Source organism: Ammospiza caudacuta, chromosome 10 (assembly GCF_027887145.1).
Source record: "Ammospiza caudacuta isolate bAmmCau1 chromosome 10, bAmmCau1.pri, whole genome shotgun sequence".
In the NCBI taxonomy this organism is placed as follows: domain Eukaryota; kingdom Metazoa; phylum Chordata; class Aves; order Passeriformes; family Passerellidae; genus Ammospiza; species Ammospiza caudacuta.
This window is the reverse complement of record NC_080602.1, coordinates 18,692,080-18,716,464: the sequence shown is the minus strand read 5'-3', so window position 1 is coordinate 18,716,464 and position 24,385 is coordinate 18,692,080. Positions and strand designations below refer to the sequence as shown.

General features: G+C 41.5%; 2 protein-coding genes across 3 annotated transcripts; one reads left to right on the top strand and one right to left on the bottom strand.

Annotated features, from left to right (window-relative positions):
- The first annotated feature begins 1 nt into the window (after position 1).
- C10H15orf40 (chromosome 10 C15orf40 homolog) lies at positions 2 to 2,782 on the top strand. The gene is made up of 4 exons (XM_058811625.1): positions 2 to 84; positions 164 to 290; positions 1,007 to 1,134; positions 1,994 to 2,782. Exons 1-4 carry the CDS (start codon positions 13 to 15, stop codon positions 2,084 to 2,086), a joined length of 420 nt encoding a protein of 139 aa, XP_058667608.1. The 5' UTR covers positions 2 to 12; the 3' UTR covers positions 2,087 to 2,782.
- Positions 2,783 to 19,525: 16,743 nt separating this feature from the next.
- RAMAC (RNA guanine-7 methyltransferase activating subunit) lies at positions 19,526 to 23,541 on the bottom strand. 2 transcript variants are annotated; one of them, XM_058811555.1, is made up of 3 exons: positions 23,499 to 23,541; positions 22,048 to 22,222; positions 19,526 to 20,654 (listed from the first exon to the last, which is right to left on the bottom strand). In XM_058811555.1, the coding sequence occupies exons 2-3, from the start codon at positions 22,212 to 22,214 to the stop codon at positions 20,465 to 20,467; spliced, it is 357 nt and encodes a 118-aa protein (XP_058667538.1). In that variant the 5' UTR covers positions 22,215 to 22,222; positions 23,499 to 23,541; the 3' UTR covers positions 19,526 to 20,464. The 2 variants fall into 2 exon arrangements, with proteins under 2 accessions (XP_058667538.1, XP_058667537.1); XM_058811554.1 differs by lacking the exon at positions 23,499 to 23,541 and having other exon boundaries at positions 22,048 to 22,232.
- Positions 23,542 to 24,385: the final 844 nt, after the last annotated feature.

Here is a 24,385-nt window from a genome sequence, read left to right as displayed (position 1 = left end):
GCCGCCCCGGCCATGCCGAGCCTCGCTGGGTTCCTGCGGGTGCGGGCGGCGTCGGTGTGGAGCGGCGGGGCCATGCCCGGGAAGGTGCGGGCAGGGCCCGGAGAGGGAAGGGGGGCAGGGGCGGGTGGTGCCCGCGGTGACCGCGCCTGTTCCTCTGTTTCAGGGAAAAGCGGCCGCCAAGGGCCCCGCGGAGTCGGGCGCCGCCGCGGGACCGGTGGCGGCGGCGGGCGGCGGCTCCGTGAGGGTGGCGGTGCGCGCCAAGCCCGGTGCCCGCTGCAGCGCCGTCACAGGTGGGTCTGCGGGCCGGGGCACCGGGCCCTGCATCGCTGCACCCTGAGGAACAGGGGCGGAGGGAGGGAAAGCGCAAAATCCCACCCGGAGACTGAAGCGAGGAGTTCGGCTCTCCCCTGTGTACAGCGCTGGGTGGCGGTGAGCACGGGGTAAATCCTGGTCCTAAATCCTTCCGTTTGGCATCTGTGGTTTCGTGCAGGCCGTTTGTGTCTCAAGGGTCTGTGCGGTCTTATTAGAGCCATAAAAGTTGGGTCTAATAAAACGTGTTGTCCCTCTAAAGCCCTGGCCTTGCTCCTGCATTGGGACTGCTTTGACATCCCCCGTGTGCAGCACCCACGGGCTGTGGCAGTGTCCAGGCCCCTTGGGAATTTACTGACAGCCTGACTCTCTGAGCAGACTGACTCAACAAGCGGCTTTTGGGGCTGGGGCAGGGGTAACCTGATTTGAGTCGTGTTACATGGGGCCAGGCAGGACTGGCACCATGTAACAGGACTGGCCATAATCACTGCTTGTATTGTCAGGAGTTTATATTTGATTGTACTGGCCGACAATCAAGGGAGTTCATTAAATGTGAAAATGCCATCACCTGCTAATCTATGCATTTACTCCGTTTTAAATCAAAATACTTTTGAAAGCATAAACATTCATTTTTAAGAAACTATGACGTGATTTTTTGAATATTTTGAGCATAAAATCCTCCAACTATTTGCTGTAGATGTGACGGCTGAGGCAGTAGGTGTAGCTATTGCTGCACCTCCGTCGGAAGGGGAGGCAAATGCAGAACTGTGTCGCTACCTCGCTAAGGTGCTTGAAGTGAAGAAGAGTGATGTTGTTTTAGAGAAGGTACTTCCTTTTTTTCCTTTCAGCTTTGCCATACTGCATTTGAAATTCAAGATTTTGAAACTTACACTTTGAATACAGGGAGCTGTTCCAAGTTCAGTTTGAAAGACACTTTAAAAACTTTAAAAAGTTTAGTTGAGTTAATGGAATGATTCATTGAGAACAAACTTAGTGTAGGAAGAACTATGGCTGATCTTGACATCTTTTAACCAGAGGGGTTATCATGATAATGTTTTGCAAATCTCTGTAGTTCATGTTTTCTGTCAAATGAGTTTCATGTCAAATGAGTTCACAGAATTTGTGTTCTGCAGAGAACGTGCATTTTATTAATAACTTTTCATTTTTTAAAAATAACTTCTTATGTATTTGAATCAAAAGATTCTGACATTTAACTGTCACACATAAGCAAGAGCATATGTAAGCACTTGGGTTGTAGCTAGGCCTCAAGAGTTTCTCTGTATTAGAATTTACATGTCTTGACTGGTGAGCAGAAACTCTTTGTTTTATTCATTTCCCTGAATAAATAATTTGTTTTATTAATTCATTGTACTTGAAGTCAGTTTCCAGCCATTTTCATTTATAGTTTATAAGCACAAGAGCACAATGAAAAATGGTGCTTTTTATTTTTATCTGTTGGTTTAATGGAGTAGTTATAGAAGTCTTTTAAAGACTAATAGTAAAGGATAAGATGACCAAGGAAATGTTGTGAGAAGGTAGAGAAAAAAAGATGTGAGTCTTGTTTTTCCTGAATCATGGGCAAACTGCTTCATTTGTTTATCAGCATTTTATGAATTGCACTGTTTTCTTACCCTAAAGGGTGATTCTCTGAAAGATGAGTTTTTTCTGTGTTTGTCTAAACCAGGGGGGTAAATCACGGGACAAAGTGCTGAAGATTTTGGTATCAGCGACACCAGATGAGATTTTAGAAAAACTGAAAAAAGAAGCTTCCAGCTGACCTAAAACAAGAGCAGGAAATAGGAAAAAGCATCCTGGTACATGGACTGATATTCTTTCTTACTTGATGCAGTGCTGTTGAGAGTGTGGGTAATGACTACAGGAAGATACTTCTTTCCCCTCCCCTTGTTAATATAGGTGCTGTACAGTTGAAGTTTTTCTGTAGGTTTGGTTAGAAAACTGAGACTGTATCTGCTTCTGTCACTGCAGACTTCTGCTCTGGATGGTTTCCTATGGGTAAGATTTGTCCCCTTTCCTGGTCCCTAAACAAATGGTTTAGGAAATTTTTTTAGTGGAGCAAATGTTGGTTAACACAACGAGGGGCTTGGAGTGACAGCTTTCCATGTGGGAAGTGGTACAAAAGGACAAACCTGGATGGCAGAGACATCAAAGAGACTCTTCTGTCTGATATCTCACAGCAGGTGCAGCTTTTCACTGTGGGCACTTACAGATATCTAAAATAAATATCTTTTGAAGCCAGTATGTTGTTGTTGATCACACAGACAAACTGAAAGTAGAATCTCCTGAGCAGCTGAAAGAAAACCAGAAGATTTCAGTATGAAAAACCAGCACAGGACTCGGTCATTGCACACATGGGGTCACTTTGTAATAATCTATAAATAGTTTCCTTAAAAGTAGAGATTTGGTCATATGTATCTTTGCCAATTGTATGTCACCTGGAATGACTGTTTTTAATAAAAGGGGCAAAAAGTATTATCAAGCTTTGGTTTGTGTTTATATTTTTAACAAAGAAAAGAGTTGTTTCCTAGAAACGTCTTCATAGAATGCTACTTTGAAACTGCCTTTTTTATAATCTTTCCTTGGTCTAAAAATGAGTAGTAGTGCAACCCCTAGAGAACAGAGCTGAGTCATTTGTCGAACACAACAAAACAAGAAGTCTGAAGCAAAATGGGCAGCTACACTCCAGTTTCAGTGCTGATGAGAAAAAGGCTGAACTTCTTTATTTATCATGCTTCAGAGGTCAGAGGAAGATTTACCTGACATTTCCCAAAAATGTGTGTGATACCACACATGGTTCTGGTAGGTCTTTTTTTTTTCCTCTGCATCACTGCTGATGTCTGAAATTGTCCTGTATTTGTCCTGTGGTTGTCATGTTAAAAAGAAAGTAATGGCTAAAGGAAAAAAGATGAACTATTCTGAAGGATTGCTTAAGGTTTATCATACATTCTCCTGGAAAACAATGTTATGAATGCATAAGTATTCATGCTGATGCATTGCCAGATTGATTCAATAAGGCTTCATGGCTCATAATTCAGCTTTTTCTTGGGCAAAAGTCTTTCACTTTAGGGAACTCTTTCAATGTCCTGTTATTGTAAATATTGCAGTTGCTTTTGGAGTTAGAGAACTGGTGTTTTTCAGGATGGCAGTTCCTTCAAGGTGACTAATTTTAAAGATACTATGAAAAATGTTACTTTCTGGAGAAATAAGTCTAAATTCTGAATTATTTGTTTAATGGTTCACACCTAAGCCCCTTATTTTCTCAGGCATTTGGGCAGCCATACATTGCCTCAGTCCTCTTTCCTCACCTATATTTTCAGTCTGTACAGGCTGATTTTATTTTCCTGTTCCATCAGTTTTGTTCACCCCTCCCTGCTGCTAGATGTGCTCTTGCCCAGTAGAGGGGTGCCTTGTCTAGCAGAAAAATTTAGGCTGAGCAAACCAAGATGAAGTGTTAGTGGTTTGTTGGTGGGCGTTTTTCCTTTTATTTCCTGAACTTTTCTACTTATGATAAGTAGAAAATGGCAATAAAAAGACTAAGGAATTCTGTATTTATAAATTACATTTGGAATTGGCTGCTGCAACAGCCATTGTAAAATTTTTTTGAAGCTTATATAGTCTGTTGAAATAATGTATTTCATTACACTTCCCTGTGACTTCAGACACAGACTGAGGCAGGAGCTGTGTGGACAGATACAGTCTGAAGTACATTGATCTTCAGTGATGATTACCTGAAATAGCCAATTTAGTGTTTCAATGCCCTCTCTGTCTTGTCAGCATGATCTGCCTGGGTTTTTGCTGGATTCTACTTAGCTTTTTCACCTTTCCTAAACACCTTCAGCTGCCATTCAGCATCTCTTCTTCCTGATCAATGAAAGTAACTTGAATTCCTGACAATGTGGCAAATAAAGCCTTTACATGCTGGGAATGTGCAATTTTTGTAATATGAGTAACCAAAATTATTTTGGCATGGTTGTATAAGTAACACTGGGGTGTTGCCAGAATCATATCTGACAGTCTCTTATGTCAATGTTTTTTGTGCTGTACATCCCTATATATCAGTTGTATCCCTGATACCTTGGCTGTGGATTTAGGAAGCCTGGGAGGGTGGAACTGCTGCTCCATTGCTGTAGGTCCCCAGTTTGTGGTGACGGGAGTGGGGCTGGCCCAGCCTCGTCCCCAGTGGGCACAGCTGTGGAGCCATGGAGTGCCCAGGGGCACTGACCAACCACACAGGAGCAGAGGGCACACAGGTGCAGGGCATCAACAGGAGGGGATAAAAGCTTGGGCTAAAGAACAAGAGCAGACGCTTGAAGCCTTCTGAAGTTGCCGGTTGTTACTGTGCCTGGGCAGATGCTTGAAGCCTTCTGAGGTGGTAAGGTGTTACTCTGTATAGATTGAAGCTTTCTGAAATTGTGTGGTGATACTCTGTATTGTGTCTGTCTCAGCTGGGACACATTGTATATAAGAGAGGTAGAGAAGAGCTAAGAAACTTGTGTGTCCAAACAATGCCAAAACTGTGGTTTAGGCCTAGCTCCTGCGAGTGTTGCATTGAAATCCTAACCTGGCAACTGTCTCTTCATGAACATAGTAAAATATCTTTCATTCTATTGAAAAAGTCGTGATAGCAAGTATCCCTTACTCCAGCAGAGTATGTTTTCATAGAGCAGAGCTTTGTGATGTTGTAACAAGCTTCTTCTAAGAATTTCAAGATGCTTTACAAATCCCTGCTCTAAATAAATTCTTATTCCTGGACCAATTTAAAAACGTTGTCCCTGTTGCTACATAACTTACATACCTGTTGGTACCTGCTTTATCCATGTGCATTAAGCTACATGATTACTCAACTATTGAAATCAAGCACTGTCCTCTTTCCCTAATGCATGGTCTGAGCAATTTCAGTAAAATCCATCTAATGGTGATTTAATATCTGACTGCTTGCAGACCTGCACAATCAGTGCAATTTTGAAGTATAATTATGTTATTTAAACATTAGCAAAATAGAAGTTATCTGAATAAATTCTATGCCAGTCTTATGGTGTAGAAGGGTCTTAGTCTTTCATCCACTCAGTTATATTTATTTTCTAAAATCCTGCTCTGAAAGTTAGTTTCACTGTAGTAGTGTAATATTCTAATTAAGGATATTTAATTATACCCTCTGAAACCGTCTCTCTGCTCTTTTTCTTTCAATCCACTCCATTTATCATCTGCAGGGCATTCCTATCTCCCCTTTTAGTCCCAAGTGTTTCTAAATCCTCATTTCTTCAGGTATCATCAGTCTAAATCATCCTGGATAATTGACAACTTTGTCAATAACTGGCAGCAGCAATGTAGGAGAAAGCACAGTTTAATATCTTCCATCTTCCAGGAAGATAAATACACCTGATCTTCCTGCTCAGTACTTCACATCTCATTCTTGTTTCCCCTCTCATAATGTTTATTTGCATGTGTAAAACTTGAACCAGCTGAGTTTATAAAATTGTTTCTGCATTACTTCTACCTACTGTCTTCCCCTCTTAATGTTTTAGTCTTTGTCTTGGGAGGATGATTCATTGCCAGATGGGTTTAAAAATGGGCTCCTGTCTCCTTTGGGGACCACAGTGCTTTATCCTCCTGTAAAAGCTGTCCTGGTTGTTACTCTAGGAAGGGGCTGTACTTGAGGCAAAGGGCTTTTAAGACAACTGAGGCACAATAAAAAAGCTGCTGGAGAAATTAAATGCTTGCTTGAAAGGGGGAGTCTGGTACTTCTCTGAGATATTGGGAATTTGTTTCTTCCTGATTCCTTATATATTGGCGTCTCAAGTAATTGTTACTGAGCTATGATAACTTTTCTTTCATCTATAAATGGTGCATTTATTTGTTTTTCAAGAGCTAGGGAAGTTAGAGTGATAAAGTGTGCCATCTCTTACTACAGCCTGAGGGCAAGTTTTCAGAATATTGTTTAAATAACATTCTGAGTTTCCAAATGTGAAGTATGGCAGGTGAAAAGTGAAATATATTGAGTATCAGTTCAGCAGCTGGTCACTATAGAAACGTGCTGTAAAGAGAGCAGTTAGCCATGGACCCAAGGAAAGAGGAACAAACAACAGAGGGTTAAAGCCTCAATTCATGCTGCTCAGATAAAGCAGTTGTCTGCCTTAGGAGAACAACCAGAGTTACAAACTGTAGTTCTGGGGTGATTGTCATTAAGTTGTTTTTTTCCTGATACCTTGAAGGTGTGCAGTGCACATGGGAGGGGCTGCAGCAATGCCGTTCCTTTGGACAGCTTTTGTTGCTGTAATGCTTTGAAAGCCAGGATGCATTGAGACATAATTTATAACAAATTTCAAAACTCTCAACGTGTTAGGACATACTTTGTGCCCAGCTGTCTGACAGGGGCATTACCTAGTTGAATTTTATAAAACAAGCTATTTGTGTGGAACTTTTTTTTCACCAGTGCTGCTTTCCATAGCTTGTCTTAAAATCTATGAAGTGTTTTGCTTCTTTTCTGATGTTCAGAAGGGGTGTGGGCTTGCCTTTGACGGAGGTATCAGCACACAGGTCAGCCCCAGCAGCACCTTCCTGCCACCCTGGGTACTCCTGCAGCCTCTCACCTTCAGCTCTGCTGCTGCAGGGAAGTGCCCTCCAGCAGGACCAGGCTCTCAGGGGTTGTTTCTGCTCTCTGTTTGTCACATTAGCAGTGTTGCTGATGCTTATCTCCTTAGATGCCACCACATTTCTTTTTCTGTTTTTTGGGCCTGACAGCCCTTAGAGATGCATTCATTGAGGAAGGAGGGAAAAGACCTTGTGATACAATCTTTGCAATCAGAGGGCAAACCTGTCCCTTCCAGTGAGGCCCTGTGGCAGCTCTTTGTAGCTCCTGGCATTTGTCCTTTAGTGAAATATCTCCTTTTGTCTCCAGTAAATCTGACAGCAATCAGCCAGCATGCATGTGAGGTCATGTGCCTGCTCTGAGGAAAGATTGCTGGTAGCTACTCAGATACACTTCTGAACAGGCAATTTTCTTCAGTTTCTTAACTGCCTTTTTACAATGGAAGTGCAAACTGTTACTAATAAACCTGATAGGTTTATGGGTTTTGAGGAGATTTTCCCTTTTTGTTCAAAAAACCTGATTATGCTCATCACTGACTGAATATAAATGCTAATACATATAGGGAACCAGCCAGGCAAATTGCACTTGGCTAATTTTACTTAATGAGAATGTCTGATTCTGTTCAGTCACTTCCTCACTGAGTTCAGGTTCAGCTGCTAAAGCAGACCCAGGAGCTTATTGTTAAATATTTTTAAAGGATGATCAGCTTATAATGATGTTCTCAAAGTCTATGACTTCTGTTTGCCGTGACATATAATCTGGAATATTTTTTTTTTCTTTATTTAATACCATGCCAGACAATATTTCTGGCAGAAAATAAATGTGAAAGTAGAACATCTGAAAACATTAATTTGAAAATAGCTGTAGTTAAATTGTAGGATGTGAGGCAAAGCCTGTCTTTCAGTAGTCAAGTACCTGTGTATGTAAAAGCAGGGAAGGTGTAAGATCTGATTAAATGCTACTGTATAAATTCTAAATACACAAAAACAAGCAAAGTGACCCTGTCAGAGGAGGTGTTGATATACATTTTATGCACTTAAAGACAAAAAGAATGTGCAATACCAGATCTTGCCATAAGCTGTTCTGCCAGCTTTATGGGGCCACCTTTGCAAATGTGAATTTGAAAGGATTTTTTTCACTGATCTTGCTGTAAGGTAGGCCTCCACAGGAAACCTAAAGAAAACCTTTGGTTTCTCAGCTGCATATAATTCCTGCTCACTTCAGTGAGCTGACTTGGTCTTTTTACCTGGGGAGGAATTTAGTGAAGTGCTCCAGCTTTTACACACTTGGACTTCCAAACTTAAATAAGCAAATCCTGTTAGCTCATTTTCAGGACTTAGAGATTTTCAGGCTGGGTTTTAGGCTTTGCCCTGTGATCATCCAATATTACCTTGATCAGACCATCTGAAGAAACAGACCTTATTTGTTTTCCTCCTGGGTTTATGTAATAGGTTAATGTCTCAAATCAAAAAATAAGGAAAATAAAACATGATGGGGAGGGATGGAATAATTTTGTTGAAGGTTAATTTATTGGGCTAGGAGCAACACTTGGCTTATGGACTTTGCAGGCTTGTTCTGCTTGTCCTTCTAAACTAAACTGGGAAATAAGATACACAGAATAGAGGGTGTGATAGACTCTTGATGTTTTATAGCACCTCCTCTGCTGTTTAGCACTCAAGTCAGAATGGGGGGAAAAACCTGTCAGGTTTTCAAAGACTAAATAATAATTTGCAACATAAATTTCACAGTTATTTCTTGCTGGCAATCTGTGAATCTAGGTGGTAAAAGGACCTATGGCCCTCTTAGTGTGACTCCTGAGTCCTGCCAATCTGAAATTTTCAAACAGGAAAGATTCATCTTCTGAAATGATAGGTTCATGTAAAGGCCATTGATGTGAAATATAAAAAGAGTATCTATTGATGTGTTTGTTTTGAGAGTTGTGTGGGTTAAAATGCAAATTCAGATGAAAAAGTTGATCAAATGCTTGTATGTAGTTCATCTATTCTGCCTTCCCATCTTAGTTAGGTAAACTGATTCTACAAAGGCAGCTACATCTTGCCAATATTTTTTTTGTGTTGGTGGCTGAACTATTACCCCTTGCAGCAAGTCAGGGCCAACACTTTGTAATTGCTGTGAGAGGCTGGCACATCTCCTTAACACCAGGGCTGGCCAGCTGCAGCTCCCAGCTCTTGTCTCACCTACAGAGCTTTGTCCAAATTGTTGTGAGATCTCCCCCAGGTTCAGCTGAAGCTGGGGTGGGAGCCCTGGGAGCCTCCAGCCTTTTGCACCAGGAGGAGCTGCTGCCAGAAATGCTCAGTCAGGTTAGTGGATATGGTGAACTGGCTCTGTAGGGGAAGAGAATTCTGGATTGCATTAAAAAATGTTTCAAAATACGAGACCTGCTCTCCTGTGTCAGAAAAGACAGTATAAAGATGTTGATTAAAGGTAAATTTTAACTTGGATAAATTCATGCCCATCATTGGGACCTTTCATCTCTGAGGTTCAGACCTGCCCCTCTGTTGCTTGGATTGTCACTGCTGGGAAAAGTGCAAATACCAAAAGAGGATGACACTTCACAGTTTAAGTGAAATCACTTGAGAATGGTAAAATCAGGTTTTCTGACTAACTGACTCACTTGATAGTGTGTGAGAGAGTGAATCAAACACTTATTTTCCTTTGCTCTGCTGTCTGTGAGCAGCATCAAGCAGGAGAGACACCCGTCTGTCTTCCAGATTATGTGCTTTCTCCACAAAGGAGCCTTTGCTCTACTGCTACGTGCTTGTTCAGATTTAGAGGATAAATACAGCCCACAGTTTCAGAGGATAAATAAATCTGTGACTTCGTAGTTGCTCCAGAAAAGTGTGTCTGGAGGCAGGTTTGGCAGCAGAGAATAAGCTATTGAGGCTGTTGCAAATGTTGGATTGGCAGCAGAGGAGATAACAGTATTTAAGGGTTTTAGAGAAGAGCTTGTCCTAAACAATAAGGTTTGAGCCAATTGTGGAGAGTAGGACTGCTGATTGTCCTATATGTCTTATACTAGGTGACCATTTTCATGAAGGAAAGAATCTTTTCAAAAGAAAAATGTCAGACTTTTAAAGTAAGAAAATAAGAGCATAAAAACAAGGTATACCAACCTTTGTATTTTGCCCTTTCTCTCTCTTTTTTCTGTTTATAATAACCTACAAATTCTCATTCTAGATTAGGTGGGGGTTCTTGGAGATGCATGTTCAGCTGTTCCTTTGGCAAAGCTCAAAATCTCTTGTTGCCCCTGTAATACAAATAATAATATGAGCATAATCAAGGTTGTGTTTGTTTTGTGATTATTCTGAACACTGGAGAGTAACAGTAATTATAATACCATTAAATAATAATGGAAAAAGATTTAAGAGTGGATCATGAGACTCTTGGAAGGAGATGAAAATCTTACTCAGTTCTCTTCAGTACTGCATTGCATTCCTCTCTTTTATGGCAAAAAGAGGAACCTAAAATGATTTCCAGAGCGGTAGGGGTCAAGAGTGCCATGTAAAAGACAGGATTGTGTGGGAAAAGCTTAACAGACAAAAATTCAGTTTCAATAATTAATTTCCTGTAATTTTAGCAGTGCAGTAGTGGTCAGAGAGAACTGCATTTAGAGCTCAGAGACAGGAATATAAGTGTGAAGAAAACAATTCTTCCATATACCTCTGTACCTCTCACCATGCAGTCTGATTGCTTTGTAAATCTATGCAGCTGGTGTTTTCTTGGAGTGTGTGGATGTGAAATCAGTGTGTGACATGGCTCTGTGACCCACCTCTTTGCTCCATGAAACAATACTCATTCCCTACACCATGATTTGTACAAGGCACTGTAACCTGGTATTTGTCTCCAGTCTTTTTCATAATGTGTTCACAGTGCAAAGCTCCTGTCACGTGCCTGAAACTTCGTGTAATCCAAGGGATAAGGACATTGTCCATCTGGAAGCCAGGTAATAGAATTTTGTGATAGCTTTTGGTGGTAGGATCCCTCAGGGCCAGAGGTGTCTGTGTAGGGTCTGTGCTTTGCATGTAGGACAGACGAGCTCCAAGGAGCCTTGCAGCAGCCATGACACTATTGCCTTGCCCTTGCTTTGGAAGGAGTATGTTTCAGGGAAAACCAGATTTCTTTTGTGCATTTTAGTCTGTCTGCTTTGTCATGTGTGAGCCACAATGTGTGCATTGGGCCCTGATTATGCAGTGTCTCTGTGGCTGTTGCAGTGTTGACAGTGCTCATTTGTGAGGAGAGATGATGTACATGACCCTGGTTAATGATCCTCTCACACACAGTGCTTCCAGTCCAAACTGGAGGACAGCATCCAAGGGGGAGGACAGGCTATGCATGATAAATACCTCTCCCACTGCACAGGCAGAGAAATGTGAAAAATGGAACCTCATTTCCCCTGAGCTTTTCAATTTCTTAATACCTTTCACAGAGGAAAAAATGTTTTTTGTCAAAATCATACTATTTAAAGCCATTTGAATTTGAAATTTGAAAGCTCTTAGAAAGTTACAAATGTAAATTAAAATACCCATTTTAGTTGTTTATTCAGTATACAATCTTTGGTTTGTTCCTTTATTTCCTTCTGTGTGTAGTGAAGTTTCCTGACAAAGAGTCAATGAAGAAGATTTATAAACTGAGTTTAGTGTAATCACGTTCTGGCTTGTATCAGTATTCAGGATGGATTGCTTGTCCTAGTCTGAAATGATGTGTTAATTTGACTTGGAAATGGAGTAGGATGTGGACACAGAGTAAACAATTTAACGAATTAAATAAAATCCTAGCTACACATCAGTGATTGTGCTATAGTGTTTTTGCTATTAAGTTAAAACAGAAGGGCCTGCTGTTAGTGCATGTGAATCTGCAGTTTGTCAGCTGCTGGCAGATCACCAGCCCTGTGGCCAAAGTGTGCAGGGCCCTGCTCTGCCTGCAGGCTGGCACTGACATGGGGACACGGGGACACCGGGAGTGGCAGCCCCAGCGTGGCACCGTGCCGGTTTTGGTGCAGGTGTTGCACACACGAGATCCTTCTTGCCTTATAACATCTGTTTGGGCTCTCAGCATGCTGCAGTGCAATGACTGCTTCTATGTATTTATATCTATTATGCTCATAGGAAAAAATTTGGTTTATTTAGCAGCTTAATCCATAGGAATTTGAGTAAATTCTGCTCTTTGACCCTTTTCTTTTTTTCAAGTCTGGAGTGTCCTCCACCCTGTCTGTATTAACCCAGGCAATTCCCATTGAGGTGTCAGTGATTTTTATTACCTACAGTAATTTTCTTTGTTTAATAACCTCCTCTCAGCTTTTGAAACTGAGGCACTCTTGTGTAATTTACTGAGATTGTCATATTAAACTCATTTTGTCTCTTACAAGCAATGTGCTCCATAGAGATGTTGGTGGGTGCTGTAAGGATCCTGAACTCAGCTGGGATCTCTGAATAAGCTGCTTTTATCCCAAGTGGCACAGACAAAAATACTACAAAGTCACTGCCACGCACTGTTCACAATGAAGCTGTCCCAAAATAACCAATCCAGAGCTGATGATAAACAGTGTAGTGGGTGAAGAGCTCTCAGGCTTAGCTATTGTTGAGAGAAGGAATTGGCAATGAGCTCCAGGGGCTCAAAGAGCAGCTTCCAGAGGGAATACTGAAAGTTTCTATACTAGCAGCAGAAAATGTGAAGAATCTGAGAAGATTTTCTGAGCCATGTCCTGGTGGCATGGTTAGGGAGAGGTTTCCACCTTTTCAAAGGTACTATGGGAGGTGTGATCCAAGAGACAGGAGCTGTTCATCAGTCTGTGTTCCTGGCATGCTGTGTGCATTATGTGCAGCAAAAGTGGAGTTCAGCCAGGAGCAGCTGAGTGTGTGGACAGCTTTGAGTCCAAAGTCACGACAGGACCTGCTGGGATGTCTGGGATCCTCCCCCAGAGCATTAATGAGAAATAGATGCCATATGGAGGAATTCTCTTGCCAACAGTCTCTGATGCCATCTTTGTCTTCCAGTTCTCATCAATTACAAATGACTTTTAAGTAGATTTTTGTTTTACCTTCAGTTTTATGATTTCCTCTTCTCAGCTACTAAGGACACTGACCTTTCAGTAGACTCTTCTAGAATTAAACTTTATTTCTGATAAGGACTTTTTTTGCAATAGCTGATCTATTATTCTTTTTGTTCACCAGTACATCCCCTCTTCCATCATAGTTGACTCATCCATTCTTCCCCTTACCACTGTATTTTCTTTTCTTTTCCTGTAGGTGCAAAGAACAACTTTACCTTTTATATTTTTTAAAACTCAGATGTTTAACTATGTAATTTTAGTTGTTTTCATTAACAATTTTGCATCAACTTGGATTTTTTAAAAAAAGCAAGTGCTGTAATACTTCTAAGGCTGGAATTTTGCTCACCCTTGCTATGATTGTATGGTGTGTGTGAGAATGTTTATAAAATCAATTAAATATACATGAATAGCACATTCAATACAGTAACTGTCACAAGTTTTATTGATGTGAAATCTAGTTTGAGTAGATTGTCCCCTTGTTTTTAACCACCTCTATATAATTCAGTTTTTAATCATGTCTATATAGTTCAGGTTGGACTGCCCACACCTCTTAGCTATGATAATTTAAATGTCTTTATGCCATTTAAATTTTCAAGGCTTTTTCTACTGTGCCCATAGTATTAGAATCACTTAGTGTTTACTGCAAGTCTTGCTGTGAGAGCTTCCTAGGCTGCAGAATCTTATATATATATATATATATATATATATATATATATATATATATATATATATATATATATATATATGCTATATAACCATGGAGTTATATGGTGCATATATATATATATATGGACATAAAGACACTGTTTAAAACAAGTCACTGCCTTCATAGTATCTTGAGTTTAGTTAAAAAAATATTTTAAAATCAACAAACAAATTAATTTCTTCACCAGAATTTTTCTAATATGTTGTGTTGCAACATATAGACCCCAGCTGAGATTTATACACCATTCCTAAGATCTATATGGAGTAGCTGCTGCCTGGTAGGTTTTGTAGCCAAAATGCAGAGCGCAGAAGAGGAAAACAGGGCAGGGAACCACAGTTTTACAGATGGAAGCTGAGACACAAAAGCATTAAATGTGATTTTAGCTGATCATGTAACACGCATGTCTGGTTCTATTTTTGAAAACATCCTTTTCGCTTTCTTTTTAGTTCTGAAATAATGATTGGAACTGTGGGAAAATTGTCTTTTTAGAATTTTAAAGTAGCTTTCAGAGTTGTCTTCAGAAGTGCTCAGAATATGAGAAACTAGTAAAGCAGCTGTATCTGAAATAAGTGGCCTGGTGTCAGGAACTGGCAGGGTTTGGAAGGCAAGAGTAAAAACAGTATCAAGTTAAAAAAAAAAAAAAAAAACCAAAACATTTTTAGGTCAGTAGTAAGAATATGTTCAATGCAGGTGTGGAGAGAAGGAAGATTAGGCTTAGCTTTTATTATCTAGCACTAAATCCATTTTGTCTCTAACAACTAAAATCCTACTGGGTGGGGTCTAAAGAGCTCCTGCAATTGGATTTGCCCAGACTGCAGGGTATGTAATAAACAGTGATTTGTTTATTGTCCCTTGCATCTGTCCACCTTACTTAAGGACTTAAGCCTGCCAGTGTAACGAGGCAGCTGCTTAACTGCTTCCAGATTCTGCATTCTGCCAGCTTGTTCTGTGATGGGGAGGTCCCTGGAGTCTGTGGAGGGAGGAATTTGGTTTGGGGTTTATTTTGGGTGGGTTTTGTTTTGTTTTTAATTTGGTTGGTTTTTGTTTTTTGTTTCCCACTCTCCAGGCTGTGATGTGGCCATAAAGTCACTTGATGAGCAGCAGTCAAATCTCAGCACTTGCTCTCCTTTGCAGGACACATGGGGAAAGAGCCAGGAAAGGATCCTTTAGCTCAGCCACGCTCCTTCCCTTCATTGCCAGCACTGTAACAACCTCTCCACTCCCATTTTCTCTTAGAACATAAAAATAAATTACTCCTTCTAATAGAACTATCCTGAGCCACAAGCCTGGAGAAATAGGATTTGCCCATGTTGGCAATTTAAGGTAAAGCTCCTTTTCATTCTTACAGGAGTTTAGCTGGGGTTTAGAGGAACATATGTACCCCAGGCTTGATGCTCCCTCAGCTCACTTCAGAGCTTGTGTTTCAAGTGTGTGTCTTGTAAATGAGTAAGATGAGCTTGATCTGAGGAGAATGTGTGTCCCCACAGAGCTCTTGCACTAAACAGATCTAAACTCCAGAGCTTTTCTATGCTGTGTTTAAATGCTCATACCATTAAAACCACTGAAGCAGTATTCTTAAATGTACTTTGGTTTAGGTCTCAGAGGCATTCATAAATCAAGATGCCATGATGACTGAAAACCAGGTCTTTGCTGTGGAAAAAAGAATTTTCTTTATATGTAAAAAAGAATATGTAATTATTTGGGACTGGCTGCTTTTGGCAATTCTTATTGTAACTTTATTTTTCTTGAGCACACTTTCAATAGAAAAATGTATCATTTCAAGGATTTCTTCAGAAACAAACTTCAGGCATGACTTTGGACACAAAGCATCCACTCTCTGATCATGCTAAACCTGGCCAAAAGTCGTGTGAAATGTCTTGCAGTATAGTTGGGCTTTTAACTTTTACCTCAGCAGTACTTTTATTAATGAAGCAAAGTTTGAATTATACAACATACAACAAAACCCCCCAAAATAAAAGAGAGCCCATACTTCAGTGGGGGAAAAAGCAAGCTGCAGAAGTAAGATTTGATTTTTAAAAAGGCATCTCTGAGTTAGGATAAAGACAACATTAATTAGTTGTCATGCTAGTTACAAATAACACAGAAGTTAATTGTGAAGTTATGCATTGAGGATGGTGAGAGGATTTCTTCTGCTGTGTTTATTAGACTTGAAATAAAACGTGGGCATTAGCAACTTCCACCATCTCTTGCAGTAAATGTGCATTTTAGCAGGGCAGGGTACTTAGGGCTGTACAGAAATAACACTTTGGTGTCACTGTTTCACACAAGCAAATGAGGACTGACAGCCACTAAGTGCAGTCCAGGCTTTCTGAAGGAAAAATATAGGCCATGGTAAACACAAAAATACATTCCAGCCTTCAGGGCCTAATGGAAAAATGAGCTTCTTGAGAGGCAAGATTATTGTGCACCACCAGAGCACAGTTGCCACTGACTCTCCTGGCAGTGCTGGAGCCACTGGACTCGCCTTTGATCTCTGGGTTTACCTCTGTGTGTCTGGAATCAGGCTGCCTTTTCCCTAGGTGCTTTCAGGGAAACCTGATCTGCCCTATAATCTTGCTTAGCTTCTGGGCATTAGAGCATCAGCACTGTGCATAATTCAGCAGGGTTATGCAGCTCTCTTCTAACATTCAGGGACAAGGGGATAGAATACAGCAATTTTTCCCGATTGGTCAATGAATGAAAGGCAAAGGAGATGCAATTTTGCCAAAGTGCTCCCAAGGTGGCCAGCACCTGCAGGAGGGAGCAGTCCTGCTTTCCCTTCCTTCTTGCTTGATGCTCATATTCCTCTTGTTTGAGCATTAGAGAAGGTGTGACAGCACAGTTGGACCAGCCAGAAAATCTCCCTGGTGTTGTGTAATTCAGAGATTTTTGTTTTACCTAAGGAGTAGGGGTGGTGGCAGATAAAACCTTCTCTTTAATTTGATAGAAAAAGCTTTTCCCTTCCAACATGTCAGTATGAAGCAAATGTGGACATGTTCTTAGTTAAGCAGAATAGTTATTAGCAACTAAGAGTATGAGTTTAAATATATTCAAATGTATAACTGCTGCAATATATTAAAATATATTTAAACAGTAGATCAAGATATCTTCCTTGTTCCAGGAGTTGAATGTTGATTATATCTATATTGCAAATGGCATTTTTCTACCCAGTCTGAAATCTCTACTAGAGCTTCTTGAAAGTAGTTCAGCTTCTAACTAACCTTTCAAAGCACATCTGCACATTTCTGTTCCCAGCTGCACAGACAGAATTAAATAGAGGTTGAATAGCACTGAAAACTAGTAAAACTGGATCTCACAAATCACAGTGAGATTTTTTTTTAAATTTTATTTTTACTGTGCATGTTCTTTTGCATTTGAGTTTCTAGGGGCTTAGCTGTGATTTTTAAACCCTTTATCATTTTTTAAAATGCTAGTCAAGAAATTGTACAAAAGCTATTGATTTTTCTTAGTTATTTGCTACAGTACCTGTAATTTAGAATGATTATTCTTCAGTATCAGTTAACAAGCCATGCAAATCACTGTATGTGTTCAGGAATGGATTTAGAGCTGCTGCAAAGCCCTATTCAGAACTTTGCATTCACACTCTTGGTAACATGGCAGTTATTTTTTAATACATAACACTTACCTTTGTTTTATTCATGGTAATAATGATGTCTGAGCAAATGTCAGATGGAAGAGATCTCCTAAAGTCAGATTCCAGACACTGAATTTTAATGTTTACTCTGCAATCTCCAGCATAGTTTAAGCAAACAGTTTCTGTAGTGTTTGAAGTTGCAAATATTAAAGTTACCCAGCTTCAGTTTTCTCACCTGTAACACACTGTAATGCACAAACTGTAATTGCAGGCAATACTCAGTTGGTTTTGTTTAGCTTGGCAGAGACAGTAAACTGGACTTTATCATAAATACAATTAATCCAAGTGGAAAATTAGATACTATATTTTGAATTTTATTTATCTTTCTGTCTGGTGCATGTATTTAGCAATGTATTCCTCTCCCCCTACCTCCCAAATTAGACTCTTGCCATAATTGTTCCAAGGAAAAGCTTTGTAAATAATACAAACCCTTAAGGTTGAATTGAGAGCTGCTGGTAAGGCATATGGGCATCATGAATATAAAAACACAAGCTGGGAAGTCACACTGGGGCCTGTCTCTTTCCTGATCTCAGTCAAGGAATTCAGAATAAGAGAGCCAAGAGCAGGAAATGTGTGATTCTATTTCATAACTTCCACCTAGACCATCCTCATCTATCTGCTTCTACAGTTCACCCACAATGCTGGAGATTGGATTTGCCACTTTCTGGAATACTTTGCCCTTGGCATTTTTTTGGCATGCTTTGCTGCACAGCCAGCAAAGTGGGATTCATGATGCTGTCATGAGGACAGGGAGAGAGCTGGAAAACAATTTGGGGAGACCTTAGAGCACCCTCCTCAGAAGAGGTGCTCTTTTCTTTCTGAGAATTTAGAGTACCTCCAGGGGCTGCTGGAGAGGGACTTTAAAAAAGACATGTGTGACTGGACAGTGGGGAATGGCTTCAAACTGAAAGAGGGCAGCTTTAGATGATACTGGGAAGAAATTCTTTCCTGTAAGGGTGGTGAGAAACTGGCACACATTGCCCAGAGAAACTGTGGATGCCCCATCCCTGGAAGCGTTCAAGGCCAGGTTGGATGGGACTTGGAGCAACCTGTCTAGGGGAAGATATGGCAGTGGTTGAAACTAAATGATCTTTGAGGTCCCTTCCCACCAAAACCCTGCTAGAACTCTTTATTCACTAGCTGAAAGATAATTAAAATAATAAAATAGCTTGAGGAAGGCAACAGATGAAGCAGCTCTGTTCTTTCTGCTGGGTGAGCTGCCTCTCCAGATGGTGTGGAAGAACATCCTGGCATAACCTGCCTTCCGTGCCATAGCTGGCAGTCTCAGGCTCTTTGCAGGAAGAGATGCACTCCCTTCTGGGAGGGGGAGCCCGGGCTATTTGGCACTTTGCGCAGGATTCTGAATTAAATGGGAATTTCACCAAGGGTACTGACTTGCAGGCTTTCCACAGAGCAGATGTAAGAACTTTGCATGATCTTGTATCTCCCCTTGTAAAGCTACACTGTATTAATGAGGGTTCAAAGCAGTGCATTTCATCCACTAGAACTCCTGAGAGGAAAAAACCTCTTGTGAAAAGACTGCTAACTGAATTCAAGGCAAATACTTCAGGGAGCAGGAGATGAAGTCCTGTATCAGAGCTAACATGAAAAGCAGAAAACAAATATTTAGCAGGTAGGTGAAGACACTTGTGTACCACAGCCTGTGTAAAAGCTACAGTGAAACACACCCTTTAGCTCTTAAAAGCATCTGATGAGCTGGAGGACTCTGCTTTTGACTTCTGTACTTTGTCTTTAAATCAAGATGCACTAATTTGCACTCCTTATCACATAATGCCATGACTTTTACAGCAGTCAGCAGGGATGGGGCCCTGTTTCTGCACAGCAGCTGAAGAAAATGTCAAGTACAAAGACACACACTGCTCCCTTGATACAAATTAGCTGATCATGTAAATGGGGAAACAGGGAACTCTGACCCTATTAGAGCAAAATGTGGATAGTGGATTAACGCTCCAGACTTCTAATTAATCACAATGTGTCTCATCCTTCTGATTGCAGCTGAGTAGGCCATTTTTCTAACTTAAGCCCACAGCTGCCCAGGGTTAGCACTTAGCTGTCAGCCCAGCTCCTTGTTCAGCTGCTGGCTGAGGAGACAAAGGTGCAATCCTGAATGTCTCAAAAGTAGGTTTCAGAAACACTCAGAAACATCCTTGCATGTGAACTATACTTTTATTGTGTGAATACTTAAAAAAACTCCATACATCTTAAATTCTAAGAACTGAGTTAACACTCTGCACTGTTTATGCTATTTTCCCATACAGAAAAAAGTACAGACCAGTACTGATCATAGTTCTTTTTTCTAGAACATGCACAAAGTGTTTCATACAAACTACAGTAGCATTGAAGTTTTACAGCTTTACAGAAACGGGAATTCCAAAATTTGTTACGCACACACCGAATTTGTTTGAAAATAACACAGATTAATCTAATTTGTTATTATTTCTCAGGTAAAACTTGTATATCACTGAACTGCTACAAGAAGATATATATTTAACTACTTATTTTTTATCCAACTTTTAGACCACATTTTAAGAGGAATACTGCAAATGCATTGAAGCCATTGAGTCAACAGACACTAAGCTGCCCCCATAAAGTATTTCAGTAATAGGATCTCTCTTCTCAGTTTTAAGGCATCTGAAATTCAAACCAAACTGAGCTTCTCACTGTCAGAAGCCAAACTAAGAAATTCTCTCCACAGAAAGACACAGCACGTTAGTTTCAAAAAGAGCTATCTTAAGGCAATCTGCCACTGCTCCAGGCTGCATACAAACCACAGCTATCCTGTCCTTCCCTCACCTGTTCTGGTTTCTAAAACAGAACAGAGAAATCTCAGTGATGGAAGAAAAAACGTGCACAATACATATTCAGACAAAAGGAGTTAAAAATTTAATCTAAAATCTAGAGTCTAAACAAACCCCATGTAACACGCTTTTACTATTCATAAAAGGAGTTCCCTTTTCCATCTCACACTACAGGAAAACAGCACTGAACTGTAACACTGATTCTTCAGTTATCTACAAAACAGTGGAAAAAATAAGAAAACTAAAATCTAACTGAATTTGTTACATAGCATCACTGGACTTTGGACCCACAAGGATTTCAGTAGGGATGGTAGCGGGGCCCTGGGTTGTAGGAGTTGTAGCCATACTGTCCATAGTGGGAGGAGTAGGATTGTCCTTGTCTGTGCTGCTGGTAGTTGTTACCCCAGCCTCTGTCTGGCCTCTGATTAGATCTGTAGTCACCTTGCCAGTTGTATCTGTCCCCTCTAAAGTATCTGCCATCTTGAAACCTGCAATGAGAAGATAGATCAAAGTCTGACATAAATTATATCAAGGCTAAAAAAATGAATTATAATGAATTCTACATTTGGCAGTTTTCATGAAACTATCATGTAACTGTTAATACACTCAAATATTTATATGTATATATGACAAACTCATATATACACAAACTCAACTGCTGGAAGTTTTAAAAGAGACTCAAACAGACCAAAAATCAACCCCAAGGCACATCTGTAGTGCATCAAAGCCAGGTTCCATCCAGCAGCTTCAAGGCTGAAAGCTTTGGCAAAGCAGGTTTCAGTACAGTTACAGCCACCTAACAGCACTGAGTCCTGGAATCTGAATATTCCCTCAAATACATACAACTAAAACACTGCTTCTTTATCAGTTGTACTTAGCCATTGTTCAGTCTCAATTTTGTCTTTTCAGCCCTATCTCAATTTCTATCAAGGCTTGAGCTGCCTCATAGTAATTTTGTTTGCAAATGGTGTGGTGCTGACAAACATTTGAAAAAGTTCACTTTGTGACCATAGTGTAGGTGTAAGAGTTCATCAGTTCAAAGAACCACCAAGTTTTTGAGAACATCTTAAACTATCACCTGTTTTTAATCTGATTTAATGACAAGCTTCAAAGGTGAGGAAAAGTTACAATGTTGTCCTCCTTCTCTTCAGATAAGGCACAAATCCTATTTAGATATTTAGCTAAGAAGTTTTTCCAGTTGTTGGCTGGACTGAGTTTAACTACTTTATATTAAAGGCTGATGTTAGAATTCCCAAATGTACTACATGCTGTAATTGTTGTTTTTCAGTTCCTCAAAAATCTGTCCAAAATTCAGTAAAAAGCTGCAATTACATCTTGAAGAAATAATTCAAAGTATTTTGCTTTGGCAGGTAACAATGTACTTGCCAGACAGATTGGATGATTGATTTTACAGTCACTTCTACTGAATAAAAGAATTACAGGCTAATCTTGAAAATATAGCAAATATTTAGCTTACAAATGAAATGCTTTCTGGACAGCTAGTAACAGATAATCACACTAGCAGCCTGTTACTTTGCACATCTTTCTGCCAGTTATCATCCAACATAAGACAGGCTGCTTAGTTTTGCAAAAGTCTTACCTTTCCCCTCTGGAAAAATGTTTCTGGCTGAGCAATAACAAACCCAGGGCAATGGGTTCAGTGGTTCCAGCTCATTCTTTACTAAAAAGCAAATAATTTAGTTCTTTTATGTTCAATGCAAAAACTTTGCCAGCCAGGAGAAAATGTAAAACCTCATTACCTTTCAGAGAAGACTATATTTCCTCTTAAACAGACTCTAGAACAGACTCCTATACTTCTGAAATCAATTATCATTTAAGTGTGCTTGTGAATTAACCACAATTAAAAAGCAAAACCAATACCGATCTCTGTTTCTCTGGTTGCCACCAGATCTGTTTCTCCATTCTTCAACTATAGGAGGGGGGTCTGCAGGGCGTTTTAGATACTCTTGGTATTCCTCATCATCCGACGTGAATCGATGGGCAAACATCATCTCGTAATTTGGGGGCATGTCAGCCAAGGAGGTCATTCTGGGAACTTGAAACATGAACACAACAAAAGTGGCTTTAGCAATGTATGAAGACTCTCATTGTAATAACAGCCAAAATCCATGTACTGGAAATGAAGGACAAGGAAAAGTTACACTCAGATTAACACAGCTGTTGGGTTTTGGGAAGACAGCATAGATGCCTCACAGAAAAAAGCACTTCAGAACACGCTCTCCATCTACTCCTGACACTGACTTTTGACAGGAAAGCAATTCCTACAATCAACTTCAAAAGTTTGCTAAGGTAGAATACCATGCAAAGCCTACAGATACCCATAACCAGCACGCAAGACACGCAAAATAATCAGATTTATTCACAGTAATTTATGTGTTAATAACTTGATTCAGGGAAAGGTCAGCACCTAAGAAGATGATGAATTACCTCATAATATGACTGTCTGATGGGATTTGTGTTTAAGGCCTTAGTTCCTTTATTTTTGTATATATGCATTTGCCGTTTACATGTTGGTGTTACCTGGTACTATCCATCAGCAAAATCTCCTCTTAACAGTGAATCAGAAAGGCTCTAAGCCCACTGTTTCAACGAGCCCCACATAATTTAAAACACACTATCTGGCTCTGGACTACCAGAATAAGCTCTTCTGCTGTCTCCCAAAGATTTGCTGGCAGGACCCCAAGAGCTAAAATACACAAAATAAACACCCTCAATGCCCAAGCGCAGCCCGGCTCTCGGATCAGTGGGGTGCTCCCGGGGAATGCTGCGGTGCTCCTGCAGCGGCCTCAGCCATCGGTGTCCGCTGCTGCCCCAGAGCCCCGGGCAGCCTCCCCCGCCAGTGGCAGCGCGCAGCTCCCTGAGGCAGGTGTAGGAGGTATTCCTGCAGGAATAACTCATCCTCCTTTCCTCCGCCAGCAGCTAACCTCGTTAGTTTTTCATTACGGGCTATCTCTAAGGAACTTCGCTCCTCAAGCCTGAGGGCGGCGGGGGTAGCACTGCCCTGAGGGGACCCGCCGCTCCAGCTTCCCCTGAGCAGCTGGAGGTGCTCCCCTCCATAAGTAACAGTTTATGCTCTTAATATCATCTTCATCCCGCGGGGGCCCGTGCCGGGCACCCTCCTGCACCCAAGGCCAAGCAGAGAGAGACGGAGGGGGCTGGCTGCCCCGGGGCGGCTCCGCCGGAGCCCAGTCCCCTCACAGCGGGCCGGACCGAGCTGAGGGGGAACGCGGGGGTCGGGGTCGCTCCCACTCCCGCTCCCTCCTCCCTCACAGCCTCCCTCCCTCCCCCGCATCAGCCCCGCCGCCCCTCACCGCGCCTCAGCCGGCGGATCCGCGCCGCGATCCCGCCTCTTCCGGGCCGGGCCCCGCCGCTTCCCGCGCCGGGGCGGGACACGGGACACACTGGGGCGGGACGGGGCACACCGGGGCGGGACGGGGCACACCGGGACGGGGCACACCGGGGCGGGACACACCGGGGCGGGACACACCGGGGCGGGAGGGGCGGGCAGGTGTGGAAGCAGCGGTTCCCTGCGGTCAGGGTTGCGCACCAAGCGCGTTGGCAGGAGCAGCATTGATTGAATGAGGCTCCTGTGGCGCTGTCCTTCGCTGCCCCGCGGGTTTAAGGAGGTGACACCTGAAATGTTTGTGTGTTCACCGAGAGGTGCAAATGAAAAAGGTGAAGTCAGCATGGCGTCTGTGCCTGCCAAAGACCTTCGCCTTGAAGGCATATAATATGCCATTTAAGTCTATGATGCCATTTAAGTGTATTTCTGGTAAAAAAAAAGCTTCGGGATGTGTTGACTGCTACGTGAGGAAGGTAAGATGACGTGAAGCTTTTTGGCAGGCAAATAACTCGGTGTAAACCAAAATAATTCTGTGGTGGTGCCTGCACCAGCAACACATTCACTCAGTGCTGCAGGTGGCGGTCAGTCTTGGCACCCTTCATAGAGATAAATTCTGTGTGAGCCTCAGAACTTCAGCCTTGTCACCTTTAATACAGGTGAGGTTTGGGCTGGGGGCACCAACACCTGCCCGCAGCAGAAGTGGTGCCGGTGTCCCTGGGCCCAGTTTGCCTTGTTCCCGCAGCGCCCGTGTCTTTGCAGTGCTGACTAATTCCCACAACACTTCAGCCAATGATTTCTAAACGGTCTCTTGTGCTGTGTATAAGAAATGGGTTTTTTTATGGACCCTTTCAGAAA